The 26,793-nt window shown below is 43.9% G+C and overlaps 2 protein-coding genes across 3 annotated transcripts; one reads left to right on the top strand and one right to left on the bottom strand.

Annotated features, from left to right (window-relative positions):
• Positions 1 to 18,915, top strand: plcd4b (phospholipase C, delta 4b). Of its 2 annotated transcripts, none has more exons than XM_032568761.1 (16): positions 1 to 190; positions 5,486 to 5,537; positions 6,965 to 7,123; positions 7,810 to 8,038; positions 8,177 to 8,306; positions 9,270 to 9,501; positions 10,667 to 10,868; positions 10,995 to 11,139; positions 12,198 to 12,350; positions 13,330 to 13,491; positions 14,710 to 14,860; positions 14,975 to 15,085; positions 15,894 to 16,072; positions 16,158 to 16,290; positions 16,367 to 16,516; positions 17,548 to 18,915. In XM_032568761.1, exons 2-16 carry the CDS (start codon positions 5,519 to 5,521, stop codon positions 17,637 to 17,639), a joined length of 2,247 nt encoding a protein of 748 aa, XP_032424652.1. In that variant the 5' UTR covers positions 1 to 190; positions 5,486 to 5,518; the 3' UTR covers positions 17,640 to 18,915. The 2 variants fall into 2 exon arrangements, with proteins under 2 accessions (XP_032424652.1, XP_032424651.1); XM_032568760.1 differs by having other exon boundaries at positions 4 to 190; positions 14,969 to 15,085.
• Positions 18,545 to 26,793, bottom strand: znf142 (zinc finger protein 142). The gene is made up of 8 exons (XM_032568759.1): positions 26,448 to 26,793; positions 25,522 to 25,632; positions 25,358 to 25,426; positions 24,406 to 25,221; positions 23,811 to 23,988; positions 20,720 to 23,384; positions 19,619 to 19,724; positions 18,545 to 19,539 (listed from the first exon to the last, which is right to left on the bottom strand). Exons 2-8 carry the CDS (start codon positions 25,628 to 25,630, stop codon positions 19,019 to 19,021), a joined length of 4,464 nt encoding a protein of 1,487 aa, XP_032424650.1. The 5' UTR covers positions 25,631 to 25,632; positions 26,448 to 26,793; the 3' UTR covers positions 18,545 to 19,018.

Raw genomic sequence — 26,793 nt, 5'->3', positions numbered from 1 at the left:
GAGGCGGTGCTGGAGCAGGGAGCGCTGCGGAGCCGCTGGGGAATCAGGTTTCTCACACCCAGCAGCAGCAGGACTGGAGGAAAGGGAAGGGAGGAGTCAGACTGGGACTCACTTCCCCTCCAGTACTCCCAGTTCTTAAAGCCTCAGACTCTCCTGGAGTCGCTCTGAATCCGAGGAGCACATCCTTCAGGTAAGCATCAGGCTGCCGTTTCCCTGAGTCATTCTGGCCTCTCTGAGCTGAGCATGCATGAAAACTTTCTTTCTGCTTCTGCTTCTAATTTACTCTGAAAATCCTGCTGGAGTTTCACATTCCTGTCATAGATGCATTAAGGAAATCCAGGATTACAGCTCCAGCTCTGACTGGGGCTTCAGCATTCCTGAGCTGCATAAACTCCCAGAAAACTTGAGAGCCGTCAGATGCTGCTGGTCCTCATGGCGCCTCCGAGTCACGCGTGTGTGTTTGTGTGTGATCAGTGAACTCCCTCATGAAGTGACTCACTGCCCCCAAAATAAAGCAACGGCAGCAGCTGAAGGTCTGGCTGCTGGGAAGAGCAGAGTGATGCTGGCGCGCTGCAGCAGTGGCCGGGCGCTGATGATACACGCAAACGTGGCGATGCTCTGTGGAAAGTATGCATCACTGTGACCAGCTCCAAACTCAAACAGTTTGCTGAAGGAAGCTGGAGCTTACAGACAATGAAAGGAAGAGATAGTTATTACACGGCAACCTGAGAAAGCGTTTGCTTTCCGGGTCGGTTTGTCAGCAGGCAAAATGCAGAGGCCAGGCTGGCGGTTCACCGGGTCGACTGTAACCTGGTCAGAGGGATTAAAGTCAGAGTCGTCCTTGATCGTTCTGCAGCTCATCAGTGACCAATGAACAGATTTGATGCAATGATTCCACCAAACGCCTGCTGGCAGCACCAGCGACGTACTGCAGGGTTCTGCCTCCAGCAGGTTTGCTGCCTCTCAGTGTTTTGCAGATGAGCCTGGAGAGAATAAGATGTTTTTCCTCGTTGACGTTGCTCCCTTGCTTTACCTTCCTCCAACTCTCAGCAGACCGTTATCCAAAATTGGATCCAGTTTGTAGCTGGAACTTTGTCTGCTTACTGTTCCTGTTGTACAGTAAGCAGAGGAAATAGCAAGGAGGAAATGTTGTTTTCAAACTTTTGCTGCTGATAATAGCGTCTGATGGCTAACTCTAGATAAACAGCTTTCTTTTAAAAATCACATAGCAAATTTGTTACGAACATTGAAAATGAAGATTGGGTTTTATTACTGAAATGGATCTTGTTTCTCTCAAAGCTGGAAGTAAATTGGTAGCAGCAACTTTCCTGCCACTCCTGGATTATGGAGACGTTTTATATATGAATGCTTTGACCAAAAGCCTTCAAGCACTGAATACTGTGTATCATTGAGCTTTAAGGGTTGTAACCGGTAGCAGACGTCTGAGTTGTATGCAGAAGCTGATTGGCTCCTTTAAGCGAACGGAGAAACAATCACATGATGATCCTGATCTATAAATCTCTACTCGGCTCGGCTCCAGCATACTTTAGCTCTCTTACATAGATCTGTTATTTCCTATTCTTTACGCTCTAATAACATTTTTCTTTTGCATGTTCCACGTGTTTGAACTGAAAAGGGGAAACAAACAGTCGGTGTTTTGGCTCCTTCAGCCTGAATCAGCTCCAGTCTGAAGTCAAGATGTCTGAACTGATTTCATTGGATTTATTTAGAGGGGTTCTTAAAAACAGGCAACGAGATTCTATTAAACAGTGTCACTGTTTTTAAATTGTTTTCTATTGTTTTACACTTGTGCTTATGTATTAATTAGTTTGATTTTGTAACCAGGTTGCTGTATTGCAGACTTTCTGCCCAGGTCCCTCTTGAAAATGAGATCTAGATCTCCACGGGGTTTACCTGCTTAAATAAAGGAAATGAATAAAATAAAATAAAAAATAAAAACTCAGCTTCCAGCAACTCTTTGGGCTTTAGGGTTTCTGTGCTTCCACTGGCCCATCATTCAGATCAGGGTCCTGCAGACGATTTGCCTGTCGACTGAACTGCAGCAAATGTGTTTTCTGTCAGGATCTGTGTTTTTATCTGTGTTTATTTTGAGTTTTCTGTGTCCCTGAGTCTCCGTGCTGTCCTGTCTCCCCTTGATCATTCCCAGGTGTGTCTCGTTTCTGTGATTACCCTCTGTGTATTTAATGCCACCTGTGTGTGGCGTCCTGGTCGGGTCCTAGTTGTTTGTGCGTGCTGTCTCTGTCTTCATGTCCATTCGTGTAGCTAGTGCTACCTGTGTTGAGCCCTGGTCTCCGCTCTGCAGTGCTGCCTGGTTTTGGACTTTGTGTTGGCTTTTTCTTCATTAAATCATCATTATTCATCTAACCTGGTTCCATTGCGTCTGCCTCACCACTCATCCACACTGCACCGCAAGACATTTTCAGCCTGAGAAACCAGGAAATCTTAAGTTTCCTCCATTCTGTGACAATCAGTGGCCTTGATTGAATCAGCAGCAGTGGAGTTCACCAGAACCTCCTTTGGATCACTGGAGTCCGTCTTTTCATCAACAGGATTTTCTGGCCAGAATTCCTCAGACTTCCAAAGAAAACTTACAATCCAGCTGCGGTTTGAAGGAAAGCTGGTCACTTTCATTCCCCTCAGTGCAGAATCAGCCGGGTTGCTGTTGGAACCAACATGCCTCCACTGGAAGGGCTTGAAATCTCTCTTATGGTGCAGATCCGATTTGCCACAAACGTATGGAAACGTTTATCCTGATAGTTGATTCAGAACTGATGAACTGTCTGTCCGACTCATCCAGCTGCAGCTCTGCGTTTAGCATGGCGACCGCCCTGGCAGCCCAGGCTGCAGCTGGACGTTCCAGTCGTCGGATCGTCGCAGCTTGTGAAGGCGTGACTGCGGCCTTGCCCAGTAAGAAAGCAAAGTGAATACGATCTCTGTTGTCTTTCAGCCAGATGCATGTTGCAGTACATAACAGTTTGTACTTTTATATCAGCAAAAGTATATAAGTGGCTTTAATCCAACTATCTTCATCTTTACTGTTTTGATTTAACCCACCTTTTCACATTTTCAATAAATTCATCAGTGAACATTATTTTTGCTTTAAACCATGTTTTATGTTTTACTTTTTCCTCGACTTGCAATAAATCCATTCAGGGATCATGCATGCATCTTATTTTAATGAGACTGTTGTACTTCTGAAACCAAACCATTTTGGATTAAACCTCGGATCCTTTTCTTTAAACAGCTTCATTTAGTCTTTCTACCACTTTATTGACGCTGTAGAGGCCAACCAAAACCTTTAGCCCAAAGCTTTAGCCCAAAGCTTTAGCCCAAAGCTTTAACCAAAAGCTTTAACCCAAAGCTTTAGCCCAAAGCTTTAACCAAAAGCTTTAGCCCAAAGCTTTAGCCCAAAGCTTTAACCAAAAGCTTTAGCACTAAGCTTTAGCACAAAGCTTTAGCCCAAAGCTTTAACCCAACGCTTTAACCTAAAGCTTTAGCACAAAGCTTTAACCCAAAGCTTTAGCACAAAGCTTTAGCCCAAAGCTTTAACCCAAAGCTTTAGCCCAAAGCTTTAGCCCAAAGCTTTAACCCAAAGCTTTAGCACAAAGCTTTAGCCCAAAGCTTTAACCCAAAGCTTTAACCCAAAGCTTTAGCCCAAAGCTTTAGCCCAAAGCTTTAACCCAAAGTTTTAACCCAAAGCTTTAGCACAAAGCTTTAACCCAAAGCTTTAACCCAAAGCTTTAGCACAAAGCTTTAACCCAAAGCTTTAGCCCAAAGCTTTAGCCCAAAGCTTTAACCCAAAGTTTTAACCCAAAGCTTTAGCACAAAGCTTTAACCCAAAGCTTTAACCCAAAGCTTTAGCTCAAAGCTTTAGCACAAAGCTTTAACCCAAAGCTTTAACCCAAAGCTTTAGCCCAAAGCTTTAGCCCAAAGCTTTAACCCAAAGTTTTAACCCAAAGCTTTAGCACAAAGCTTTAACCCAAAGCTTTAACCCAAAGCTTTAGCTCAAAGCTTTAGCACAAAGCTTTAACCCAAAGCTTTAGCCCAAAGCTTTAGCCCAAAGCTTTAGCACAAAGCTTTAGCACAAAGCTTTAACCCAAAGCTTTAACCCACTGCTGTGGTTCACCAGGTCAACGCTCTGACTGTTACCTGGTCAGGTGGATTAAAGTCAGAGCCGTCCTTGATCGTTGAGCAGGTCATCCGTTTATTTTCTTTGCACCAATGAAGCCAAAAACTTATTTTTTTACAACGATTCCACTAATCGCCTGTTGGCAGGACTTCGTTTCATTCAGCTGTCAAAAGCTGAGGAACCAAGAAATATAAACCGCTGACTGACCATTCACCCAATCACAAATTCATTCATTCATCATCTGATCCTACAATCAGCTGTCAGGTTCCAGCTGCAAGTGCAAACGCTTTGATTTTAATCTGACTTAACCTGAGCCGAGGCTAACAGGCAGAAACTGATTCTTTACAGGAGAAACATGAACACGGCAGAAGAGCAGTTAGTCGCTCAGGTTTAGTTGTTTTTATGCAACTAAATTAACAGAAAAGTACAATCAGACTGTAGAATCAAGAAATGACTTAAAAGACTAAAAGAAATTCGACGACAGAAGAGGCGACACATCTGGAGAAACACTAGCAGCAGCTACAGCGAAGCACGGTGGTGGCAGTGTGGTGATCTGGGACCTGGACGTCTGTAACTGTTGGAGCCATAATTACAACTGAAGGAGAGGATCTGACCAACATTTTATCTCTGAAGGATTTGGAGTGTCCCAGTCAAAGTTTGGCCTTAAAGCAGGCAGTTTACGCTGGGAAAACCGAACTTAAGCAATTCTGCCCAGCAGAGTGGGTCAGACATCTTCTGCACTCACTGCCAGTTTTCAACAAGTTCTCAAGTGAAGGTTGCAGTTACTGGATCAGGTTTGGTGGCTTTATTTCCTCTTAAGAAATTAAATCATTGAACAAAAGGGATTTAATTTCTTTGATGAGAGAAAAAACTATAACAGAAGACTTTTTCCTTTTCAATCAAAATGTCTGGATTTGTTTAGAGAGAAAACTGCAATACAGGCAATAAATCAGAGGGAAGTCGGTCCGGTCCAGTGCGGTCCGGTCCGGTCCGGGTCGGTTCTGATTCCTCCTCGTCAGCACTGAGCTGCTCTCTGCTTCCAGATAAGCAAAGATTCAGAAACTCTCCCATGCTGTTAAATGCCGTTTGTCCAGCGAACAAAGAGGAGCTGCTGCTTTCTTCACGCCGTGCTGGGAACGATGGTTTATTTCAACCAACAGACCAGTTCAGAAATGGCACCAGCCTGGTGGACAAACACAAATCTGAGCTGAGCTGTGAGGTCCAGAGAAAATCCTAAGAAAGTTTGAAAACCTTTCAGACAATCTGACTGAATGTGATTCTTTTTTAGTTTGGATTTTCAGACGACAGAAATTCACCAACATGTTTCTTTTACAGGAAAATATTCCCACTCATGTTCCAGAGATAAAGATGGAGCCTGAAGGTTCATGTGAGTATTTTACCTCCTCAAACTGAAGACTTTCAGTTTAATGAACACCGAGTCAAAATCATGAACTTTGACCTAATGGTTGTCATAACAACCAGAACCTCAGTAAATACAGTGAACCCTCGCTACATCGCGGTTCACCTGTCACGGTCCCGCTGCTTCACGGATTTGCATCGTGCATTGTGTTCTGCATTCTGATTGGCTAAACAGTCTCTCCGCTTCTTCTCTACCTGTGTGTCAACAACGTTGCGGTTTAATATGTACACGTACGTAAAACAGCTTGCCAAATTTAACATAATCGATGGTGGCATGTCGGTTTATAAGAATCTTTTTGCCCAGAAGAAAAAAGAGCGACAGCAGCTACCGATAACTATGATCTTCTCTCGTAAAAACACACCTTTAGAAGAAAAACCCGCTACAGAGCGGAGTCAGGCTGCAGCGGCTCAGTCAGAACAGAAAATACACGAGAGTCACTATTTGTGCTGCTGTACTTTGTTTTGTTTTTCATAATCATTTTTTATTTTCTCCCTTTCTAATCCAGTAACTCAGGTCGCGGTGGGGCGGCGCTGATCTCCGCAATTCGGGCAGGGAATCCGCTTTGAGTTCATATTAAAATTATTATTTTACAGTACAGTAGTTATTTGTAAAAAAGAAAAAAAAACGTTTATACAGTACTTTTTATTTGTTAAACAAATGTTTGGGCCTGTAAAAAGGTTTTGTTCTTTGGTTTCAATGTATTATTGAGTATTTTATTGTATAATAATTGTAAAAATAAAGGTTCCTACTTCGCGGATTTCACCTGCGGGTTCTTTTCAGAACGTAACACCGCGAAAAACGAGGGTTCACTGCACCAGGTTTTTACTAATCAGCATCCTGTTTATGTCATCAAAAAAAGAAAATCCCTTGGAAATATATTGGTTAAAGGTTAAATTGTGGGTTCAAGTTTGTATTAGAATTTGAAATTTCCAATTTTGGAGTGAAAAATTAATAAAAATGTTTCTAAAAGTAGAAACATTTCTACTTTTAGAAAATGTTCTTGCTTTGCATCTTATCAAAGCACGAACACAGCATTCTGATAAAAATAAAATCTGTTTGTTCTGATACCTTTTATCTCGTGTCACCTTTCAAATAGAGGAGAAAACCTTCAGTGGTTTAAAGCACGAAACACAGAGAAACGTTAGCATGTTAGCTTGTTTGCTAACAGCTATAGCACGATTATTGTGGGTTGGATCCAACTCTGATCAAAGTTGGGACTTCAGAAAGCGACAGTCACCTCCAGCGCTTCTTCCTGGTTCCAGTTCATACTGGGAGTTCTCAAAATGTTGCTAACTGGTTCTATCTTTTGAGAAGTTTCTGATGAAGTGTTCCCACCACTATTGAGATCGATGGTTTGTAGTTTTGGTCCTGACTATGTCAATAATTCCCCTCAGACGTCCAGGACGACCCGCACGTCAGGCTGATGATGGCGGGCTCGACCCTGAGGAAGGTCAAGTCCCGCTCCTGGAAGAAGCAGCGTCATTTCCGCCTCCTGGAGGACGGCCTGACGATCTGGTACAAATCCAGATGGGCGGGGAAGGGCCACTCCACCTGTGAGTGCAGAAACACCGTCAGAGCACATATGATCCGTCAGGAGGGAGAGGAAAACTCACATTATAGCCTTTGGCAGCATTTCTAACTAACTGGCGCCTGAAGGGAATGTAGCAACAAAAAGAAAATGTCCAACAGAACCAGGCCAGACGCTTAATGCAAGTTATGCATGAAGCTCCTTTGGTAATAAAAATTAATGTGATCCTGGAACTCCGAATACTTTGATCCTCATAAACATTGTCTTGATCTTGTTTCTCTTTTTTTGACATTTTTCAAAATGGCCACCAAGATGCGACATAAAGTTATGAAAATGGGTAACATTTTATGGCAATAATTGGTTCAAAAGGCACAAAAACGGCGGCCATCTTGGGAAATGGTCATTATCCTGACTATTGGGAAATCTGAAAAACACAACCTGAGGGGTTAGCATGCTAATCCTTATGCTTACCCACACTTGGAAGGTTTTTACAGGCGCATGCTGCACCAGAAGAAATGACAGTTTAGCTGAGATATGTGCACCGCTTTTTAAAAACAATGGAGGTAAACTGGTTGTAGATCAGCGACTGGGAATCAGACAGTTTGATGCAGCAGAAGTAAAGGCGGTTGCCATTCAGACGAAGCTGTGTTGTGCAGAGGTGAAGGACCAGAGGCAGCCTGGGCTAGCTAACGGTGCTAACGACTGTCTCAGTCTCAGTGATGGACGTGGAGGCGGTGCGTGAGGGCCATCAGTCTGAGGTCATGCTGAGCATCTCCGAGGAGTTTCCTGCCGAGCTCTGCTTCACCCTGGTGTTTCACGGTCGCCAAGGAAACCTGGACCTGGTGGCCGACTCCCCAGAGGAGGCCCAGGCCTGGATCCAGGGGGTCCGGAAGCTGATCCACAAAGCCCAGACCATGGATGAGCAGGAGAGGCAGGACCAGTATCCCACATCTGCCTTAACTCCCTCCAGCAGCTTCCCTTTTACTGTCTCCAAACCTCTGAATAAAAAATACCAAATTAAAGTTTTTAAATATGAGAGTTGATTCTATGACTTGAGGTTTTCCTCAGCGTTTCTCAGATGGGTGCGAGACTGGTTCCAGAAAGCCGATAAGAACAAAGACGGGAAGATGAACTTCAAAGAAGTGAAGAAGCTGCTGAAGATGATGAACGTGGAGATGAACGAAGACAACGCTCTGCATCTGTTTACGGTACGGATCTGACCTGATCGCAGGAGAAACTGGAGACTATCAGCCAATAATGACTTTGTTTTAAGACCTGGGCTGATTAACTAACTGATTGCAGGTGTGAGGAGCGAGAGATGAGGGAGGGTACACAGGGAAATGAATCTAACTAAAGAAGCCTTTTCGTTACCTTTTCTAGGAGAATCATTCAAAGGGTTACCCGTTTCAGTCCTTTTTTTTTCTCAGCGAGGCGCGAGCTTCTTTTCTCTTCAGTCGCGTTGTCCAGGCAAGAAGAAATGAGGCTCCATTAGCAATTTTTTGACTTTATGTAGTGTCACTCTGCGTCCCAAAAGTTCGTTGTACCACCTTTGCAGTTTGTCTAACAACAAATATTTGAATCACTCGACTGAAACCAAGTCTTCTTTTATGATGTTTACTTAAAGAACTCCAAAAGTACACTTACAGAAGAAATGAAAGGCTCGGTACAGATCGGTCAAAAAATTGTGTTGCTTCCACCGCATCCAACTGCAATCTGACCTCAAACGTGCATACGGGCAATATTAATGTTATGCATTACGTAGTGGAAGCCAAAATTACTTTTCACAATAAAAGTATCCCTTTATATTAACGAAGTTATACATTCTAGAAAATATACTCATCATGAATTTCTTAAAATTAAATTAAGCATATTTATACATTTTTAATCTAAATTATTATTCTATATGAATTCCCCATTAACTGGCTCTTACACTAACAGTAAAACAAACTAAACATAGGAAACATAATTAAACTAGAGAAAGAAAAACTAGACACAAGAAATAAGATAGATTCATTAAGAAGGAACTGAACTGCAGAAAACCAGGAACAAGACTGATCTAACCTAGAAACTATCACCGAATAATTATGAGACTCCAAAACAACCCAAGATCCCAACAGACGTTTTCTGTTGTTGTAAAGACGTCTTCTAAAAACCAGTTCCTTTGTTTCCAGATGGCCGACAAGTGTGAAAGCGGCTCCCTGGAAATCGAGCAGTTTGTCCACTTCTACCAGATGCTGACCCAGAGAGACGAGGTGTGGAAGGTTTTCCAGGACTACTCTGGAGACGGAGAGCGGCTGACGCTGGAGGAGCTGGAGACCTTCCTGAGGCTGGAGCAGGGCGAAGGGGACCAGAGCTCCCAGCATGCCCAGCAGCTGATCCAGCGCTACGAACCCTCTGAGACGGGTAGCTGGATGCATGAGAATCCCCCGTTCAGATCAGGAGTTATTCACACATTCACAGAATCGTGTTCAGGGTTGTTTTACCAGTAAGACGACTATTTATAGAGCAGAAAAGGTTTCGTTGGACGTAACTCCATGCAGTGTCTCTACTGGTTTCACCAACTCAAATTTAAGACTTTTAAAGACCATTATGAATTAAATTTAAGACCTATATCACAACAGATTTGTACAATTAAAATTTGCAGCCAAGCTTTTTATGCAAAATGCACGCCGAGTTACGTCGTCCAGCCAACTGGAAATAAACTTATACTTAATCCTAACTACTAGGTAGCAAGAGCAAATTAGCAGCTAGCTTTAGCCTCGACTGCTTCAAGTCTCTGACTGCAATGAAGATGTCAAACTTTGCCTGACAGAAAAGTCCAGCAAAAAAAATAAACTACATAGATTATAAGAGATTAAATAATTCTGTGTGGTGGGCAACATGGATTTAAAATTTTATTACGATATTTTGTGGTTCTATTGTGATAATAAAAGTGGCAATAAGAATTATTTAATACTTATTTTTTAGGCGACTGTACATCTGTGACTGCATGGCAGAGCAATCACAGACCCACAAACACAAATAATGTCCTTGGAAAACATTCCTATGTGTAAAACATTTATAGGACACCAGTCACACAAAACACTGTGATTTATTTCACTAAAATAAATCTGTGAATAAAATGCACATTAAATGCACATTTAATCACGTTTTCACCTCTACTGAACAAATAATGGAGAAAAATAGTAAATATAACCATGTCAACAATACAGACAGCTTCAGGGTTTTTTACAATATTTTGGAATTTATTGTGACAATAATAATAAAAATATTATTATGACAAGAAATGTATCATGATTAATGATAAGCAATATGATAAATGCTCGCCCTTATTCCTGCCACAACAAAATTTAAGACTTGTGATTCATGTATTTAAGGCCAATGTAAGAAATAATAAGGCCTTTATTTTAAATACATGAATTTAAGACTTTTTAAAGATGTACAGAAAAATAGAAACAATCATAAATTATTCTTTTTTTCTAAATATAACGGGTTAGAGATTTAAACGTCGTCACTGAGCAGCAGAGTAAAAACCTGTGATGTGTTTCGTGTCTCTGCCTCCGTCCAGCCGTGAAGGAAAGCTCCATGTCGCTGGAGGGTTTCCAGACGTACCTGTGTTCCCAGGAGGGCTCCGTATTCAACCCGGCGCTCCTGGAGCTTCAGCAGGACATGAACCAGCCGCTCAGCCACTACTTCATCTCCTCCTCACACAACACCTACCTGCTGGAGGACCAGCTGAGAGGCCAGAGCAGCCTGGAGGCATACATCCAGTGAGCACTGCACCAACTGCACCAAAACCACGTTTTCATGCTAAAAAGGCAGAAAGGAAAATGTCTGACTGTCTTTATGACTCTTGAGTCAACCTTGAGTTGGTAATAATGTGTCTCTGACTGCAGGGCGCTGAAGAGAGGCTGCCGCTGTGTGGAGGTGGACTGCTGGGACGGCAGCGACGGGGAACCCGTTGTCTACCACGGCCACACGCTAACATCAAAAATCCTCTTCAGAGACATTATCTCAACTCTCAAAGAGTACGCCTTCAAGGTGAGCACCAAACTTTGAGTTTTTCCAGCTGCTGTGGTTCTCTTCCTCTCTGCTCTGACCCAAACCAACCTGTTCCCCTCCTGGCCTGTGGGGGCGCTGTACCAAGAACCACTGAAGGAAACGACACAGAAACCTCTGAAGACACTGAGAGCAACTTCCTTCTTCACCAGATGGAAACACAAATGAAGTAGCGTCAGATTTTAACTCTTTAGTCTTTGGCTAAAGACCACAGTCATTTCTCCCATGATTTCTCCTGCTAGCGCTAAGCTAGCACATTTGTTTTGGTTGTATTTACCCAGAATGCCCTGCGCTGTAGTCCACTTCCTGATTTTGGAGCAGTCTGCAGTCCACTTGGCGTTCACAATGCATTCGAACTGAACCAGAGTTCACTTCAACCGAACCCAGACGAAGGTTTGGAGGACCGGAGTTTCTGGACAAACGGACTGGAGTTGGATTAAAGCGGACTGAACAGGGAATGCACCCTTAGATTTATGATGGTTTTTACAATTATTTAACATATTTTTTATATTTTAAACTTTATCAATCAATCAAGGTTATTTGTATAACACATTTCAGCAACAATGCCATTCAAAATGCTTCACATCATAAAAATACAAAGTCATAGAAATGCAGTTAAAACCTGAGCGTTTTGCCAAGTACCATCATCATAACGTTTACTGCACATCAGTCACTTCAGCTGAACCTGCTGGGACTCGTCGTTGTCCTGAAACTCAGGAAGCGTCACCATGGGAACCGTTCTCCTGACGATCTGCCTATTTGTTGTCACGGGAAATGCCACTAATGAATTTGCGATAACCTCTAATGTATTTGAGTGGCTGCAGAAGAGCCTTGACATAATTATCTTATAATGAACCCAAGTGAAAACAACTCAATCCTCAAACCACAATGTCCGTCCTCAGAGGAGGCGGCGCGGTGAGAAAAGAGCTGAATGTTTTCATCACCGCAGGCAAAGCAGAGGCATTTAACTGAGCTGAAATTTACCAAAAACAACAAGAACTGGTTACAATATTTGTGCTTAACGAGTTTTTCCCCTTCAGGTATCGGACTTCCCCGTCATCGTGTCCCTGGAGAATCACTGTGGCGTGGAGCAGCAGACCGTCATGGCAACACACCTTCGCCAAATTTTGGGCGAGATGCTGCTGACGGCCCCGCTGGACGGACAGATCCCCCACATGCTTCCCTCGCCTCAGGTCACAGGTTTCACTTTAAAGTTATTATGCTGTAAACCCACGATGTTTAACTGTTTTGTTCAGAGTTTGTTCTTTCAACACTTGAATGATTAAAGATCTCAGACTTGAAAGGTTTCTGTAGGTTGTCCAGCGGTGCAGGGTTTTTGAAAAAGTTTCTATCTAAGGAAAACCAGCGGAGCATCGAGTCACTGACCTGCAGAACCAGAACCAGAAAACTGCAAAACAGCTGAAACACTGATCACTTTGGGACAAACGCCCAGCTCTGCAGTTACATTTACAAGCGCCTGGTGCTGACCTCATTTAGAGACGGTTCTGTTCAGACGGATCGATATTCCGGGTCTTTGTTGGAAGAAATGGAGCAAATAGAAGCTGAGGTCAGCAGCCACACTGAGACGATGCATCGCAGTTTAACCTGCAAGTTCAAGTTTCACATTTAAGCAGCTGAAAGTGCTTCAAATATAAAAACACCAAACAGTCACCAACTGTGAATATTGATGAATGTTTCTTTTAAAGTGAAGAAGGCTGATTTGTGACTGTCTTCATGTGGCTCCAGGATCGTTTAGTTCAGATGGGACTAGAGTTTCTGGAGTCGGCTTCTGGTCACTGTTTGCTTCTTATCTAGTTTTTTTCCAGACTCTTCAGGTATTTATCGTCATTCTGTCAATAAAAAAAGTTTTTTCCAGACGTTGACCTGAACCATAAACCCTATAGATCCAAAAGTCTCGTTTTAAAAATTAATCAGCCTCCCTGTTGTTCTCCATTTAGCACTAATGCTAAAAGCAGTAGTAACTCTAACTTATGAACTCCTCTCCATTAGAGCACTCACAGCAATCAATGCTAAATGAAGTAATGGTGGAGGAACGCCGTGAGAGGCTCCACTGAGGGTCGATGCTTTGCTTCCTTCAGTTAGGACACAATGCAGTGAAATAAAATCTGGTTCCTGCAGAGACAAACTTATTTTTGTGATTCTTCACTACAGGAGCTGAGAGGAAAGATTTTGCTGAAAGCCAAGAAAATTGGCGGGTTGGAGACTCACCTGGACGAAACGTTGACTGACGAAGTCAGCGACGAAGACGAGACGGCGAACGATGACGCAGAGAGTCCGAGCGCAGAAGATCCACCGGCGGAAACGACAAACAAAGTGGGTCAGACGCATCGAACGCAAAAGTCAAGATAAACATGATTTACTGTAGAGTTAGTTTCTAATCATTATTGGTTCTCTGAAGTTCAGTCAGGAAATCAAGTATCGATAATGAAAATATTTCTCCTGGTTTTCTGAACCAAAACAGATTCTGGTTCCAACGGATGAAGTGCAGCGTTATGAACGCAAAAATAAAAATCTCAATATTTTCCACCTGAAGCTGTAAATTTGTTAGTGAGGACAGATCTGGCTCCCCTGGTGGTGGCTGAAAGACCAGCATGTCCACGGATAAATTAAGGCCTTAAAATGTCTTAAATTTATTTTAAAAAATGTAAGTTTGCCTTAAATACGTAAATTACAGCAGGACTATTTAGTTATTTATATTATGTTTTCTGTCTTGTAGAAGGTTGAGTTGTATACAGACATCTTCACTTCGTTCTGTGACTTGAGGCGGTTGCAGCTATCGCTAACTAGCTTCTAATATACACCTGTTAGCTAGCTGGCTAGCTGTTTTGAATCTGTTATGGGTTAAGTCCAAATTTATCTCTGTTTGCTGGATGATGTTTGTCTTCACCATTGGCTAACTTAATAAAACTTAAGTTAGTTAATAAAACTTAATAATTAAATTTAAGTTGGTGAACCCTGAAGATGCAGCAATCTACGGGCTGGTTGACTTCAACCCTCCTTCTCCACATTGTTCCTTCATAAAAGCTCATGGAAACGGCTAAATGGCAAATTAATTACGATACTACTGTTACCTAAGTTGTTTTTTGTTTCTAATTTTTGTAGATTGTTTTCCTCCAGAAATCTGAATAAAAATGTGACCCAAAGATTGATTTAAAAAGTACAGCTGGAGCTAAATCCTAACTTGCTCTGATTTAAACTCCTGAATCACAGATGAAGGAAAACAGTCGTTTTGTGTCTCTGAGGCGAAGGCTGCTTGAGGTTTAGCTCCTGTTTACTGGTTTTAGACACGATTTGTTGTCTGTTTGCTCTGACAGGATGTTGATGATGAGTCAACAGTCCCAGTGTTCATGTTTATCCACGTTTATTAAAACTGTTTAGCAAACCAGCGAAGTCTGACTTTCCTATCATTTACCAAGCCACTGCTGGTCTAACCGGATGTTTCTGTAACCCTGAAGAATCAGGCGTTCAAGCAGAAAATGCAACCATGAATCCAGTAGTTTGTTTTTTAAATATTTGATGTGTGTTTTGCAGAAGTCCAAACTGTCCAGGGAGCTGTCAGACCTGGTGGTCTACTGCAAGAGTGTCCACTTTCAAGGCTTTGAGCACGCTCGCTCTCAGGCTAAGTGCTACGAGATGTCGTCCTTCTCTGAATCCAAAGCAAAGAAACTCGCTAAGGACTCAGGTAAAAAGGATTTATTGTGGAAGTTATGACTTTTTAGACAGAACGTAGCGCAGTCTGTGCAGGAGCTCAGTGTTCAGGCTACAGGAGCTGCTGTGTGTTCCTCTGTAGGGTCAGAGTTCGTTCGGTGCAACGCTCGGCAGCTGTGCAGGACTTACCCCAGCGGCCTGAGGACCGACTCGTCCAACTACAACCCTCAGGACATGTGGAACGTGGGCTGCCAGATCGGTATGAGAAACACCGCCGCCTGCTGCTGTCAGATAAATACTGAACATTTCCTGTGTAATTTACATGAACATGACTTTGACTTTCAGCTGAAGGTTTGCATAATGCATCATTTAAATGTGGGTAAAGATTTTAAAAGCTAATCTTTGTTTGTGTGCCGTTTGAGAATCAGATTCACAAACTGTTTTGCACAGATTTCATCCTTCTGACCTCTGCACAGATCGGCCATTTCTAACGCTGCAGTCCAAAACTCCCAGCAAGAGTTTTGTTAATTCAGCATAATTAGCAAGTTAGCCGAGCAGCTAAATATTTAATTGGCTAAATAAATATTTAGCATGCTAACTAAACATTAAGTTTACAAACTAAATATTTAGTTAGCAAGTTAAATATTTAACCTCTAAATAAATATTTAACTTACTAACTAAATAATTAATTAGGAAGTTTAATTTGTTGCTGCTAACAAGCTGAATATTTAGTGAGCTAAATATTTATCTCTGTTTAATGTTTATCTAAATGTGACATTTATAAATGAATGAATTTATCTAAAAATGAACCACATTGTAGAAAGAATAATCCAAATTATTGCTGTTGATTTTTGACTTTGCAGCTTTACAAACAGAACTGTTTAACAAACGATTCTTTCAGGATGTAAAACGTTTAAATGTTCAAAGAAAGTCAGACAGGGATAAAGCGGCGAGTGTTTATTGATCAGAAGATTCCAGAAACAGAGAATCAACTTGTCTCTTTCTGATTCATTTTTATGTCTGGAAAAATGAAAGTTAATTAATTTATTTTCCTCTCTGTCTCAAAGTGGCTCTGAACTTCCAGACGGCCGGCCTGGAAATGGACCTGAACGACGGCCGCTTCAGGCAGAACGGTTGCTGCGGTTACGTCCTCAAGCCCGACTTCATGACAGACGCCGACAGCAGCTTCAGCCCGGACCGACCCGAGGACCGGCCGGGCTACAAGCCGGCCCGCCTGTCCATCCAGGTCCAGCTGTCCTCCAGAGCGGGTCAGAGGGTGTTTGGTGGGGTCAGGTGAGTCTCCAGGTGAATGTGTGTGTGTGTCGCGGCAGGTGATCAGCGCGCAGCAGCTGCCCAAGGTCAACCAGAAGGAGGGATCCATCGTGGACCCGCTGGTCAGAGTGGAGATCTATGGCGTCCCTCAGGACCAAACCAAGGAGGAGACCGGCCACATCAACAACAACGGTACGAAACTCATCAGCCCACCTGCAAAGCGGCGGGGTGTTCACCTGGCTGCTGACCTCTGACCTCTGACCTCCAGGGTTCAACCCCGTCTGGAACGAGACTCTGAACTTCATCGTCCACTCGCCTGAGCTGGCGCTGGTCCGCTTCGTGGTGGAGGACCACGACAAAACGTCCAGGAACGACTTCATCGGACAGTTCACTCTTCCCTTCACCTGCATCCAGCCAGGTGAGGCTACGGCAAGCCAATATCACATAAAATCAGTTTCATCTGGAACGTCATTAGAGACGTTTTGACCAGACACACCTATAATTTACGCGCCATACAAAGAAAAAGTAAAATAAAATTACAAGAATAAACCTGTAAAGTCATAATATTAGCAGAATAAAGTTATATTATGACATTATTCTCCTAATATTTCAACTTTATTCTCATAATTTTACAATTATTTTTTCTAAGTGTTGCCCTAATAATATGTTGTAACACTTTGAACATCCTGCATAATAACTTAATATATCTGCATTCACATTCTGACTAAGAGGAAGAAGTCAAAATAAATGTAATCTCTCCTCATCTGAAGAGTCGACATCTGTAATTACAGTTCAAGGTATCTCAAATGTAACTATAATTTGTCAAAATTTCATGTTTATGTATCTGAATGAAGAGCCTTTGTGTAAACTGGAGATGCTGCCACTAAGCTGTCCAAATAGATGCCTGTAGACTTTTGGATTTTCTGCACAAAATAGTCAGATGATGCCACAATAGAGAAAGAAACCAGCATTATGGGACATAAAGAGAATGCAAATGCAGAAATATGATAATAATTTCCCCTTTTATTCTCTTCCAAAACTTAAACAATTCACTTAAAACGGCTTTGAGGAGCTAAAAGTGCTGCTGAAAATTAAGCTTTCAAAATGTATTTTTTCTCCCTTTTTTTAATTTTAATATCAAAATGCTACATAAATCTGGGATGTTTTGATAAACAGAATAATTATTTAAAAATATCAATGATGTCATTCGGACTTTCCGATATCTGGAGTGTGATTACACATACTCAGAAAAAACGATTTTATGTCAAAATTGTTTGCCGTAAATTTTGCAGCGTCATTATTTGCTTTCAAGATATCTGCAATTTAATTTAACTTTACTTGGCATCATTAATAACAGTCAGAATGTGATTTCAGATATCTGGAATGTAAATGTGTTGGAGCTGATTTTATGTTAAACTGGCCTGCCATACATTAATTTTGTCCATCCAGGCTACCGTCACATCCACCTGCTGTCTAAAGACGGGACGGCCATCCCTCCGTCCTCCGTCTTCGTTAACGTCAGCGTCTCAGAGCTCACATGAAGGTCCCGGCGCCTCTGACCTCACAGCTTCACTCCAGTGTTCATGTTTTAGTGTTTTAGTTGCTTCTAAACTCATAGAAAACTTTCGAATGTTTACTGATTCCAGGAACGTCGTTTTACATTTTTATCTGGACTCTAAAGAATCACCTGCTGGGCAAAATGAGATGAAGGAAAACTCCAGTGTTACTTATTATTTAAGAACAAACAGGAAAAGAGATGAGACTGAATCATTCCAGTCAGACTGAAGCTTAAATTTAGACTTTGACTAGGACATTGCAGCACTTTGGTCCTCATCTTTTTCTGCCATTTTGTTGTAGATTGTTGAGGTGTAAAATGAACAAGGAAGGACTCAACGTCTGCATTTTATTCTTTTTCTCTGAGAATATTTTGAAGCTTAAAGATCCACAGATTTTATTGTTTATTTCACATGTAAAAACCACAGGACAGATACTGTTTTTATCAATTTAAACGAAATATTGTTACAGGAACATTGCCATGTTGTTAACGCTGCAATGCATGCTGGGTAGATTACGTATGCTAAGTGCTACAGCGCTAGCTCCGTCCAGCCAGAAAAGTTTTTTTGTGACTTTAGTGACATTAAACTCTTTGAATTTGAACCTGAGCGCGTTGAAATGTAAAGGGAATGAAGATGAGGAGGACCAAGAGGAGGAAGAGCAGAAAGTCTGAAAAAACTGGAGTTTGTGCTGCTGCTAGGAATGCTAACCAAGAAGGAGAGCGCTAGCTGCTGAGGTTTCTGGCTCTATCTGTTTACGGTTAGCATCAGGATCAAAACATTTTCTCAAGAATGATTTTTACAAAGTTTAACCATCCACTCATATTTCAATTTGTTTTGATTTAGAATTAGCGTCTGCTAATGTTTTTAGCTCTTGCTAATGGCATTAGCTCTTGCTAATGGTGTTAGCTCTAGCTAAAGTAATAAACAGTAGGTCACAAGCCATCTGGTGTTTAGTAGCAGTTTGTCTCAGTTTCGACGTTTCTGTGTTTTGACTATAAACTTTGCGTCACCGGCCCAGCATGCATTGCAGGTGGTAATAAAGATGTACAATATTTTAATTATGAGTTTTTATTCATCACAGTTTGCAGGTCAGTAGGAAAATGACTCTTTAAGATGTCTGAACATGAAGGATTTCTGCATGTTAAACCTGCCTGAACTAACAGCAACATAACTGGACGACTGTTGGAAACAAACGTCCAAACTGCCAGATATCAGTATTATACATATAAAAACAGACCTTATTAAAAACAGTGTGAACTGATGATGCTCTACCTTATGGCTCATTTCTTTGTTCATAAACACGTTTACAGTTTTTTTCTCAAATGGAACCAAGAGTCCATAAATATTCATACATCTCAGAATCTTCACTGGGTTTTGGTGTTTTGTTTTGCTGCTGCGTCTCCTTCAGAAACAGCTTCTTCGTTCCTGGCTGGAGGACGCTGCTCCCTGACCGCCGCGGCGTGCGGCGCCCCCTGCAGGGCCTCCTTCAGGGTGAGGATGCTCCGGTCTGAGTCCCGCACCACGCCCTGCTCCGCCGACTCCTCGGGATGATGCCGCCTCAGATGTTTGACCACCTGGAACCGCTGCTTGGCTCTGTAGGCGCAGTGGCGGCAGGAAAATGGCCGCCGCTCCGTGTGGGACAGGAAATGATGTCGGAGACCCGCCGGCCACCGAAACGATTTCTGGCACAGTCCGCAGGCGTACGCTCGGTCGTCCGTGTGCTTCTTCTGGTGGGTCTTCAGGATGAAGCTGGTCTTAAAGGCTTTGCCGCATTTCTCGCAGACGTAAGGTCGAAGGTCGCGGTGCTGAGTGTCCCGGTGTGCGCGCAGGGCGTCTGCTCGGTTGGTGCGGTACCCACACTCATCACAGGGGTATGGTTTCTCCCCTGGAGGATTAAACAATTCAGCAGATAAGTCAGATTGCCATTTTACTCTGGTGTTATTGCTGTGTTCTGACGTTCGTGCCTGTGTGCCGCGTCATGTGGTACTTCAGCTGCGTCGCCCATTTGCATTTGTAGCCGCACTCTGGGCAAAGGTACTTCTTCTCTTCTTGGTGAACTCTCATATGCAGCTTTGGTAGAAATGAATGGAAAATTAGATGATTCTTATTTTATTTACAACAAAGCAAATAAATTCAGCTTAAACACACAGCTGACATATTAGTGAGGTGAAAACCCGAATGCTGACCTCAGGGCAGCGAAGCAACCAGAGAAACTTCCACATATCATAAACATTAGTTATGCTAACGCTAACGTGCAACACCAAAATGCTAACTAGGTAACTAGGTTAGATACAACTCAAAGTACCCAGATTGCTGAGGTGATGCATTCTGGGTACAGAAAAAAACTGAAATTTCTAAACCACATCCTGCATGGAGAACGTGAGGAGAGGAAACAAGTGCTGCAAAAACCGTCTTCACCTACTTCAAAATAAGAGCGTGAATATTAATGTCTAACTACTTAAAGAAGAGTAGCGCTTTAGAATTTATCTGGAAGAATTAATTTATGAGAAGCTGAGTGCACTAAATGTTTTCAATGTTAGTAAAAATGCTAAAGCGTAAATTGATAAACTAGCTCCGTTATTGTCGTTTTAGCGCAGGGGTGTCCAAAGTCGGTCCTGGAGGACCAGCATCCTGCATGTTTTAGTTCTCTCGCTATGGTACCAACAACCTTTTCAGGAGGTCAATGTTCTTCTTAGGCCATTTAACGATCCATCATTTGATCCAGGTGCGTTAAACCAGGGAGAAAACTAAAACACGCAGGATGCCGGCCCTCCAGGACCGACTTTGGACATCCCTGTTTTAGCGGATTGAGGATGCAGAGTGCAAATCAATGATGAGGAACAATTGGGCAGAACTTCAACCACTAGACAGCAGCAAACTGCTTCCAACATGATCCTTGGTATGTGTAGAATTTGCATCAGTAGGTATTAGCGTAACATAACCAACTCTGGCAGGATTAAGACCAGAAGTGGTTTGAAGAAATTTCACAATGACAATCTACAACCTATACAACAAGAAAGTTGCATTCATTTTGATATCTGGGTGTTGGTCACCCAGGTGTCTACCTTCAGCCTGGACGGGTCTGAGCAGGCGTAGCTGCACTGCTCACAGCTGTACGGTTTCTCCCCGGTGTGAATGCGAATGTGCCACGTGATCTTCTGCTTGTTCCGGGTTGCGTACTCGCAGTCTGTGCATTTGTACATGCGCTTGCTCCCATGTGACCGGAGGTGCTGCTCCAACACCAGCTGATGCCGACAGGTGAACTCGCATGTGCTGCAGCGCAGAGGCTTGTCCTCTGATGACCCGTCCTCATGTTGGCTCAGAAGGTGCTGCGCCAGCAGCGGCCTTGTTTTGGCTGCGAAGGGGCAGAGCTGACACGGGTGTGCCAGGTGAGTCCTCTGATGAAGGCCGAGGCTTTCTTTACTCTGAAACTCCTCCTGGCAGGTGCTGCATTTCACCTCAGGGTGTCTGCTCTGCTGGTGCTGCTTCAGTGTCCCTTCGCTGCTGCCTGTAAAGTCACATTTCTTACATGAAAAGCAGGCCTGAAGTTGATGCGCCCGTTTGCAGTGGTTCCTCAAGGCAATCTCAGAACTAAACCGAGCGTTGCAGTGACTGCAGATGTGCTGCAACTCCCCCGAGTGACACCGGCGGCCGTGACGTTTGACGTCGTCGAGAGCGTAGCCGGCAAAGTCGCACAGCGGGCAGAAGTGTGTGGGCTGTTTGTCGTGGATGCGTCGCTTATGCTGGCGCAATTTGGACACTGAGCCGAAGGTTTTGTGGCAGGCGTCGCAGCTGTGACGGCCGACGCCCGTGTGCAGAGACTCGTGCTCCTCCAGGCGATGGCGCCTGGAGGAGCTGAAGGAACAGTGGCTGCAGCGATACATCCGAGCGCCTTCACGCTGCTGGCAGTGCAACCGATCCTCTACTGGATCCTGAAGCTTTTCCTCCTTATGATCAGAAAGAATGTGACGGGATAGAGAACGTTTGGATCTGGTTGAATAAGGGCAGCTGGGACACCGGACCTCAAATGGCTTCAGACGGCCTTTCTTTTCGGTCACAGCTTTTCTCTGACTACATCTTAATGCACAGTTTGGTCGGTTTTCTCCTGAACTACCATCATTGGTCTTTCCTACATGCTCCTCCATACTTTTGAGTTTTTCACTCCCTTCTTTGTCCGTTTCAGAAACGATCTGACCTGAAGTCTCTCGGCAGGCCTGGAGGTGTTTTTTAAAAGTTGCCAGCTTGGCTGAGGAAAAGCTGCACACCTCACATTCAAATTTACCGTCTTTTTTAACATAAAGGGCTTTGCTCTGTGCTAATTTAGATGTTTTAGTTAACTCTTCCTTCGCATTTGCCATGATTTGACCAGCCTGAGGTTCTGACACGGTGGGTGTTTGGTTGTGGGCGGTGCACGGTTCTTGCTGTTGATGTTTCAGTTCTGTGGACGTCTCGTTTGCAGAGGACAGAAGTTCAGTCTGATGTGAACTTGTTTCTCTGTGTGATCGTCCGGATTCTGCCGGTGCTGCAGCAGGATTTCCTGGTGAAGCTGTGTTGGGTGGAGGAGCAGGATGCTGATGTTTAAGGTGGTGATCAAACCTTCGCCTCTGTTTGAATCGCTCCCCACACGACGGGCACTCGTGTCCCTTTGTCCTGCGGTGACACCGATTTCTGCAGTGCTGGTCCAAAGCCGTCTCCTTGCTGGTTACGTAGGAACATTTGTCACAACGGTAAACGGCTTCAGATGGCACCGCCAGCATCTGGACCCGTCCCTCTAGAACCATGGCGTCTGCTTGGTCCTTGTCGTGTTTCCTCAAAGCTTTCAGTCGGACCTCAGAGTGTGACGGGTCGGTTTCCTCGGTTGGGAAAGCAGAACCGATAGTTGAAACTTTATTTTCCCCCTCAGGGGTGAAGGTCCGACCGTCCACAGACTCAACAGATCGACTCGGGTTGGTCGGAGGCTCACTGGCATCTTCTACGTCACTTTGCTCACCAGGTCCGTCTTGCAATCCCAGATTGTCTTCCTCCAATGAGCTGGCAGGTGTGGACGGGTCTGGCGCGGTTAAAGGCGGTGTGCTTCGGCAGATTTCGTTCTCATTTCTTAAAGCTGTGTTTTGGTCCTCGACGGTCGGCAGAGTGGTCAACAGCAGGGTACAGTACTGCTCCGGACTGCTGGCGGATCTTTCAGAAACTTCTTGGGCGAGAACCGAACCGTCGGCTTGAGAAGCGGCAGAGCTTTCTGTGCAGGCACCGGTTCCTGACTGGTTCTGCTGTGTACCGGCAGCTGGCGGTTTGGACTTCCTGTAAAAGTCCTCCATGAACTCTGCTGACTTCCTCTCCTGTTCCTTGGCTGCATAGTTCTCCAGCCAGGCTGCGTCTCCAGGGACGTAGCCGTGGACCTTCCTCTTGTGCAGGAAGAGGCTGATGCTGCTGTAGGACGAGTAGGAGCAGAGCGCACAGCAAAACTCCTTCAGCTTGGTATGTTTGCAGTTCTCGTGGTTCTGGAGCGCCTGCCGGTACCAGGTGGTGTATGAGCAGTACTTGCACTTATATGCAGCAGATTTCTTCTCCTCTCCAGAATGTTTGGCCAGCATGTGGTTGCGGAGCTCATACTTGCGCTTGCAGGCGTAAGCGCAGATCTCACACATGAGCGATTTAGCTTGATGCCGTAATTTGTGACTCTTCAGCTGATCCATTCGGTGGCATCGGTAGGAGCATTGATCACAGGAATATCTAGGAGAGACAGGCGGGTCATTTGGGTCATCTGACCTTTTACCAGAGAAAAACATGGTGGTTCGTTTTCCAAGTCATATTTTGAACGTGGATTTATAATACTACAGTTTCAAACTAAATACTTAAATTACAGTTAAATATTTACTTTACAAACTAAATATTTACTTTACAAACTAAATATTTACTTTACAAACTAAATATTAAATATTTAGCTCCAAGCTAAATATTTAGCCAGCCCTGTTATTTGCTAATAATTTAGTTAGCAAATAGTTTATTTGCAAACTAAATATCACTAACTCATTATTTAGTTAGCAAGCTAAATATTTAGCTTCAAAATAAATATTTGCGAAAGGATATTTGGAAGTGGTTAAATGATTTTTGTTTCCACAATAAACAGAGGGACCATTTGAAAAGTGTGTTTTGTACCTGAGCTCTCCGGCGTGTTTCCTCATGTGGACGGTGAGGTAATGCTTCCACTTGGTGACGTAGCCACACTCAGCACACATGAAGTTCTTGTGCTCAGTGTGAACCAGCATGTGTTTGGACAGGTAGGACTCGTCTCTGCACCTGAACTCACACAAGCTGCACTTGTGAGGTTTCTCACCTGGAGAGCAAACAGACGGTTCAGCCACAGCCAGAGAAACTCGTCCAGTTGGTGAAGTTAGTCAGTCAGGAATGAACAGCAATAATTTGGATTATTCATTTATTATTCATTTTTCACCATGTTATTCATTCATTTATAAATGTCACAATTTCAAGCTATATAGTTAGTTAAAAAACTAAATATTTAGCTTGATATTTTGGCCAGAGCTAAATATTTAGTGCAGAGATAAATTTCAGCTGCAAAGTAAATATTTAGTTAGCAAGCTAAATGTTTAGCTCAAAGCTAATTTGAAGCTAAATATTTAGTTTCAAATTGTGATATTTAGAGGTGAATGAGTAACACGGTGGCAGTGTGACTGAAAACCAGCCCAGGTTTAGTTTTTTCTGAAGAACTCAGATTGTTTCTGTTGCTCCTCACCGCTGTGCATCAGGTTGTGTCGCTTCAAGCCGCGTTTATGCGCCGTGACGTAGCTGCACCGAGAGCAGCGGTGGATCTTCTCGTTGGCGTGCAGACGCGCAACGTGCTGCTCGTGATCCACAGGGTTAAAGGTCACAAAGGGGCAAAAGTCACAGCAGAGCTTTTGTTGGCCGGTGTGGCCGAGTCGCCGGTGCTGCAGGAAGACGTTCTTATTGGAGCAGGAGAAGCTGCAGTCTGAGCAGTGGTAGGCCAGGTGGGTCCGGTAGTGATCCTCCATGTCTGCGGCGCATTTGAAGACGGCGCTGCAGGCGTGATGACGACACTGCGCCGCTCTGACCCCGTGCTCCTCAGCGGCGTGTCTGAGCAGGTCTTTGCTCTGGGAACTCTGGAAGGAGCAGCCGTCCTGGAAGCAGGACACCGGCGCCCCGTCCCTCCGGATGTTGTGTGTCTTCATGTGAGCCTTCAGGGTCCGGCTGTGGTGGAAGCTCTGACTGCAGGCGGGACAGAGGAAGCTCTGGCTGCTGCCAGCGTCCTCTGGATGCACGCTGGCCAGGTGGCGCCGGACGGCGTTTCTCTCCACGGCTGAATAATCACACAGGTGGCAGCGGTGGGCCTTCTCCCCGGCCTCCCGGAGGCGGTGTATGCGCAGCTTGCTCTGGCTGGTGAAGAAGCGGTCGCAGGTGGGGCACTGGAGGCTCGGGTCGGGGAAGTGCAACCGAAGGTGCTCCTGCAGGTGGGAGCGCATCTTGAAGCAGCGGCGACATTTGGGACAGGCGTGGGTCCGATAAACGTCCTCTGATCCCTCAGAAAGGTACGCTGGAGGACAAGAACAAACAACCACTCCTTCTTAGAAAGCATGTGGCGACAGTGGAGAGAAACAACTCCTTTAAATGTGAAGACACCTCCAGCAGAACCAGGGTCAATATGAGTGACCCCACCTCCTGAGGTTTACCTGCAGGTGGCGCTGAAGCGTTGGGGTTGTGTTCTGGTTGTTTCCCTGCTGGTGACCGGCTCCGGCTCCCTAAACACACGGGATGTTTTCAGGATGAAGAAGAAGAAGAACAATCAGCTTCTGCTGTTCTACATTGGGTTCTGATGTCTCCTCCAGGTGTTTACCTGGACCCGTCCAGACCGGCAGCTTTGGACAGCGGTGGGAGACGGACATGGACGTGTTTGAGAAGTTCTGTCCACATTCACCACATGATGGTTGCACCGCCTCCATCATGCCTGAAAAACACAAGGAGCTTCAACAAATCCTGATTTCCTTACAATTTAAATTAATAATCTAAATTTGGAAAAATATCTTTGAATCTTTTTAATCCAGCTAATTTATCATTTATTTTCAGCACCGCCCCTGATGTCTTGTTTACTCCAGTCTTTTATCAGTGACAGAGAAGATTTGATGCTCTTTTTAACCAGGTTCATGAATCCACTTTATCAGAAGAAAACTGGAAATTTGCCTCGGAGCAGTGATTCTCATGACCCAAAAGGGTATGGACTCAAAAAATAAAATAATAAAAAATAATAGACAAAAGTCCTAAAACATGATCTGCACAAAAAAACCAGATTCCAGATTCTCCTTCTACTGTCTGATTGAAGTTTCATTTGAAATAAGAGGAAGTATGAAGGAAAGGGCCGAGACGTGACCAATCATCAGTAAAGCAAGGTGGAGGCTGCGTCATGCTATGGGCAGACATTTTCAGCCAGTAGTGTGGGGTTTCTAGGAAACAACTGAAATTTTAGCATGAGAGGAATCCCAAACTGTCATGAACTCCCACAATAAAGCCGTGTTTTATTGATCATATAAAGTTTTCTGGTTGCATGTTTGAACAAATTTATGCTTTTTTCTCCAGTTTTCCCTCTAGAAAAGAAACGAGGGTCGGATCGAGACTTTTGCAAAGTTCTGCGTCATTATGAGTTACAAACCGCTGATAAACAAGGAGCAGATCTGTGTCACGGTAACAGAGCTGCTGCAACAACAGGTAATAAACAGATTTACAATCAAATAAGTCGCCAGCCAGACCTCCTGCCTGAGATCTCACCCTCAGTCCGCCTGACAAACAAAAGATCAACGTTCAGGTTTCGGTTCTCATCGCCTCCTCTCGTTTCTGGACTCGGTTCTGTTGTTGTTCTTCATCTGAATCCCTGGTTACACGCAGACTGGCCTGCTGCGAGCCTCCATTTACTCATTAATGTTGAGAGAGCGGAATAGATCGACTGTTACCGCTAGCTTAGCTTAGGTTAGCTAACTGCTAATCAGACGGTGCTGAAGTTAGCGTCCGATTTGTAACTCCAGCAACAGTAAATGTTCACACAGCGGGACAAATATAAAAATCAACATTTTGATTTTAATGTATTTATTTACTTAATATAATTTCAACCCATATA

Source organism: Xiphophorus hellerii, chromosome 7 (genome assembly GCF_003331165.1).
Source record: "Xiphophorus hellerii strain 12219 chromosome 7, Xiphophorus_hellerii-4.1, whole genome shotgun sequence".
In the NCBI taxonomy this organism is placed as follows: Eukaryota; Metazoa; Chordata; class Actinopteri; order Cyprinodontiformes; family Poeciliidae; genus Xiphophorus; species Xiphophorus hellerii.
The sequence above is the reverse complement of the archived record's forward strand: the minus strand, read 5'-3'. Positions and strand labels throughout refer to the sequence as shown.

What these genes read in the sequence shown, in the direction of transcription:
- znf142 (XM_032568759.1), bottom strand. Translation starts at nt 25,630, where the DNA reads ATGATGGAGGCGGTGCAACCATCATGTGGTGAATGTGGACAGAACTTC. An exon ending in ACACAACCTGATGCACAGCG is followed by an intron (nt 23,989 to 24,405) that starts GTGAGGAGCAAC and finishes TTTGCTCTCCAG; the next exon opens with GTGAGAAACCTCACAAGTGC. An exon ending in AAACACGCCGGAGAGCTCAG is followed by an intron (nt 23,385 to 23,810) that starts GTACAAAACACA and finishes TGTCTCTCCTAG; the next exon opens with ATATTCCTGTGATCAATGCT.
- plcd4b (XM_032568760.1), top strand. An exon ending in AGCCTGGAGGCATACATCCA is followed by an intron (nt 10,869 to 10,994) that starts GTGAGCACTGCA and finishes CTCTGACTGCAG; the next exon opens with GGCGCTGAAGAGAGGCTGCC. An exon ending in GAACGTGGGCTGCCAGATCG is followed by an intron (nt 15,086 to 15,893) that starts GTATGAGAAACA and finishes TCTGTCTCAAAG; the next exon opens with TGGCTCTGAACTTCCAGACG.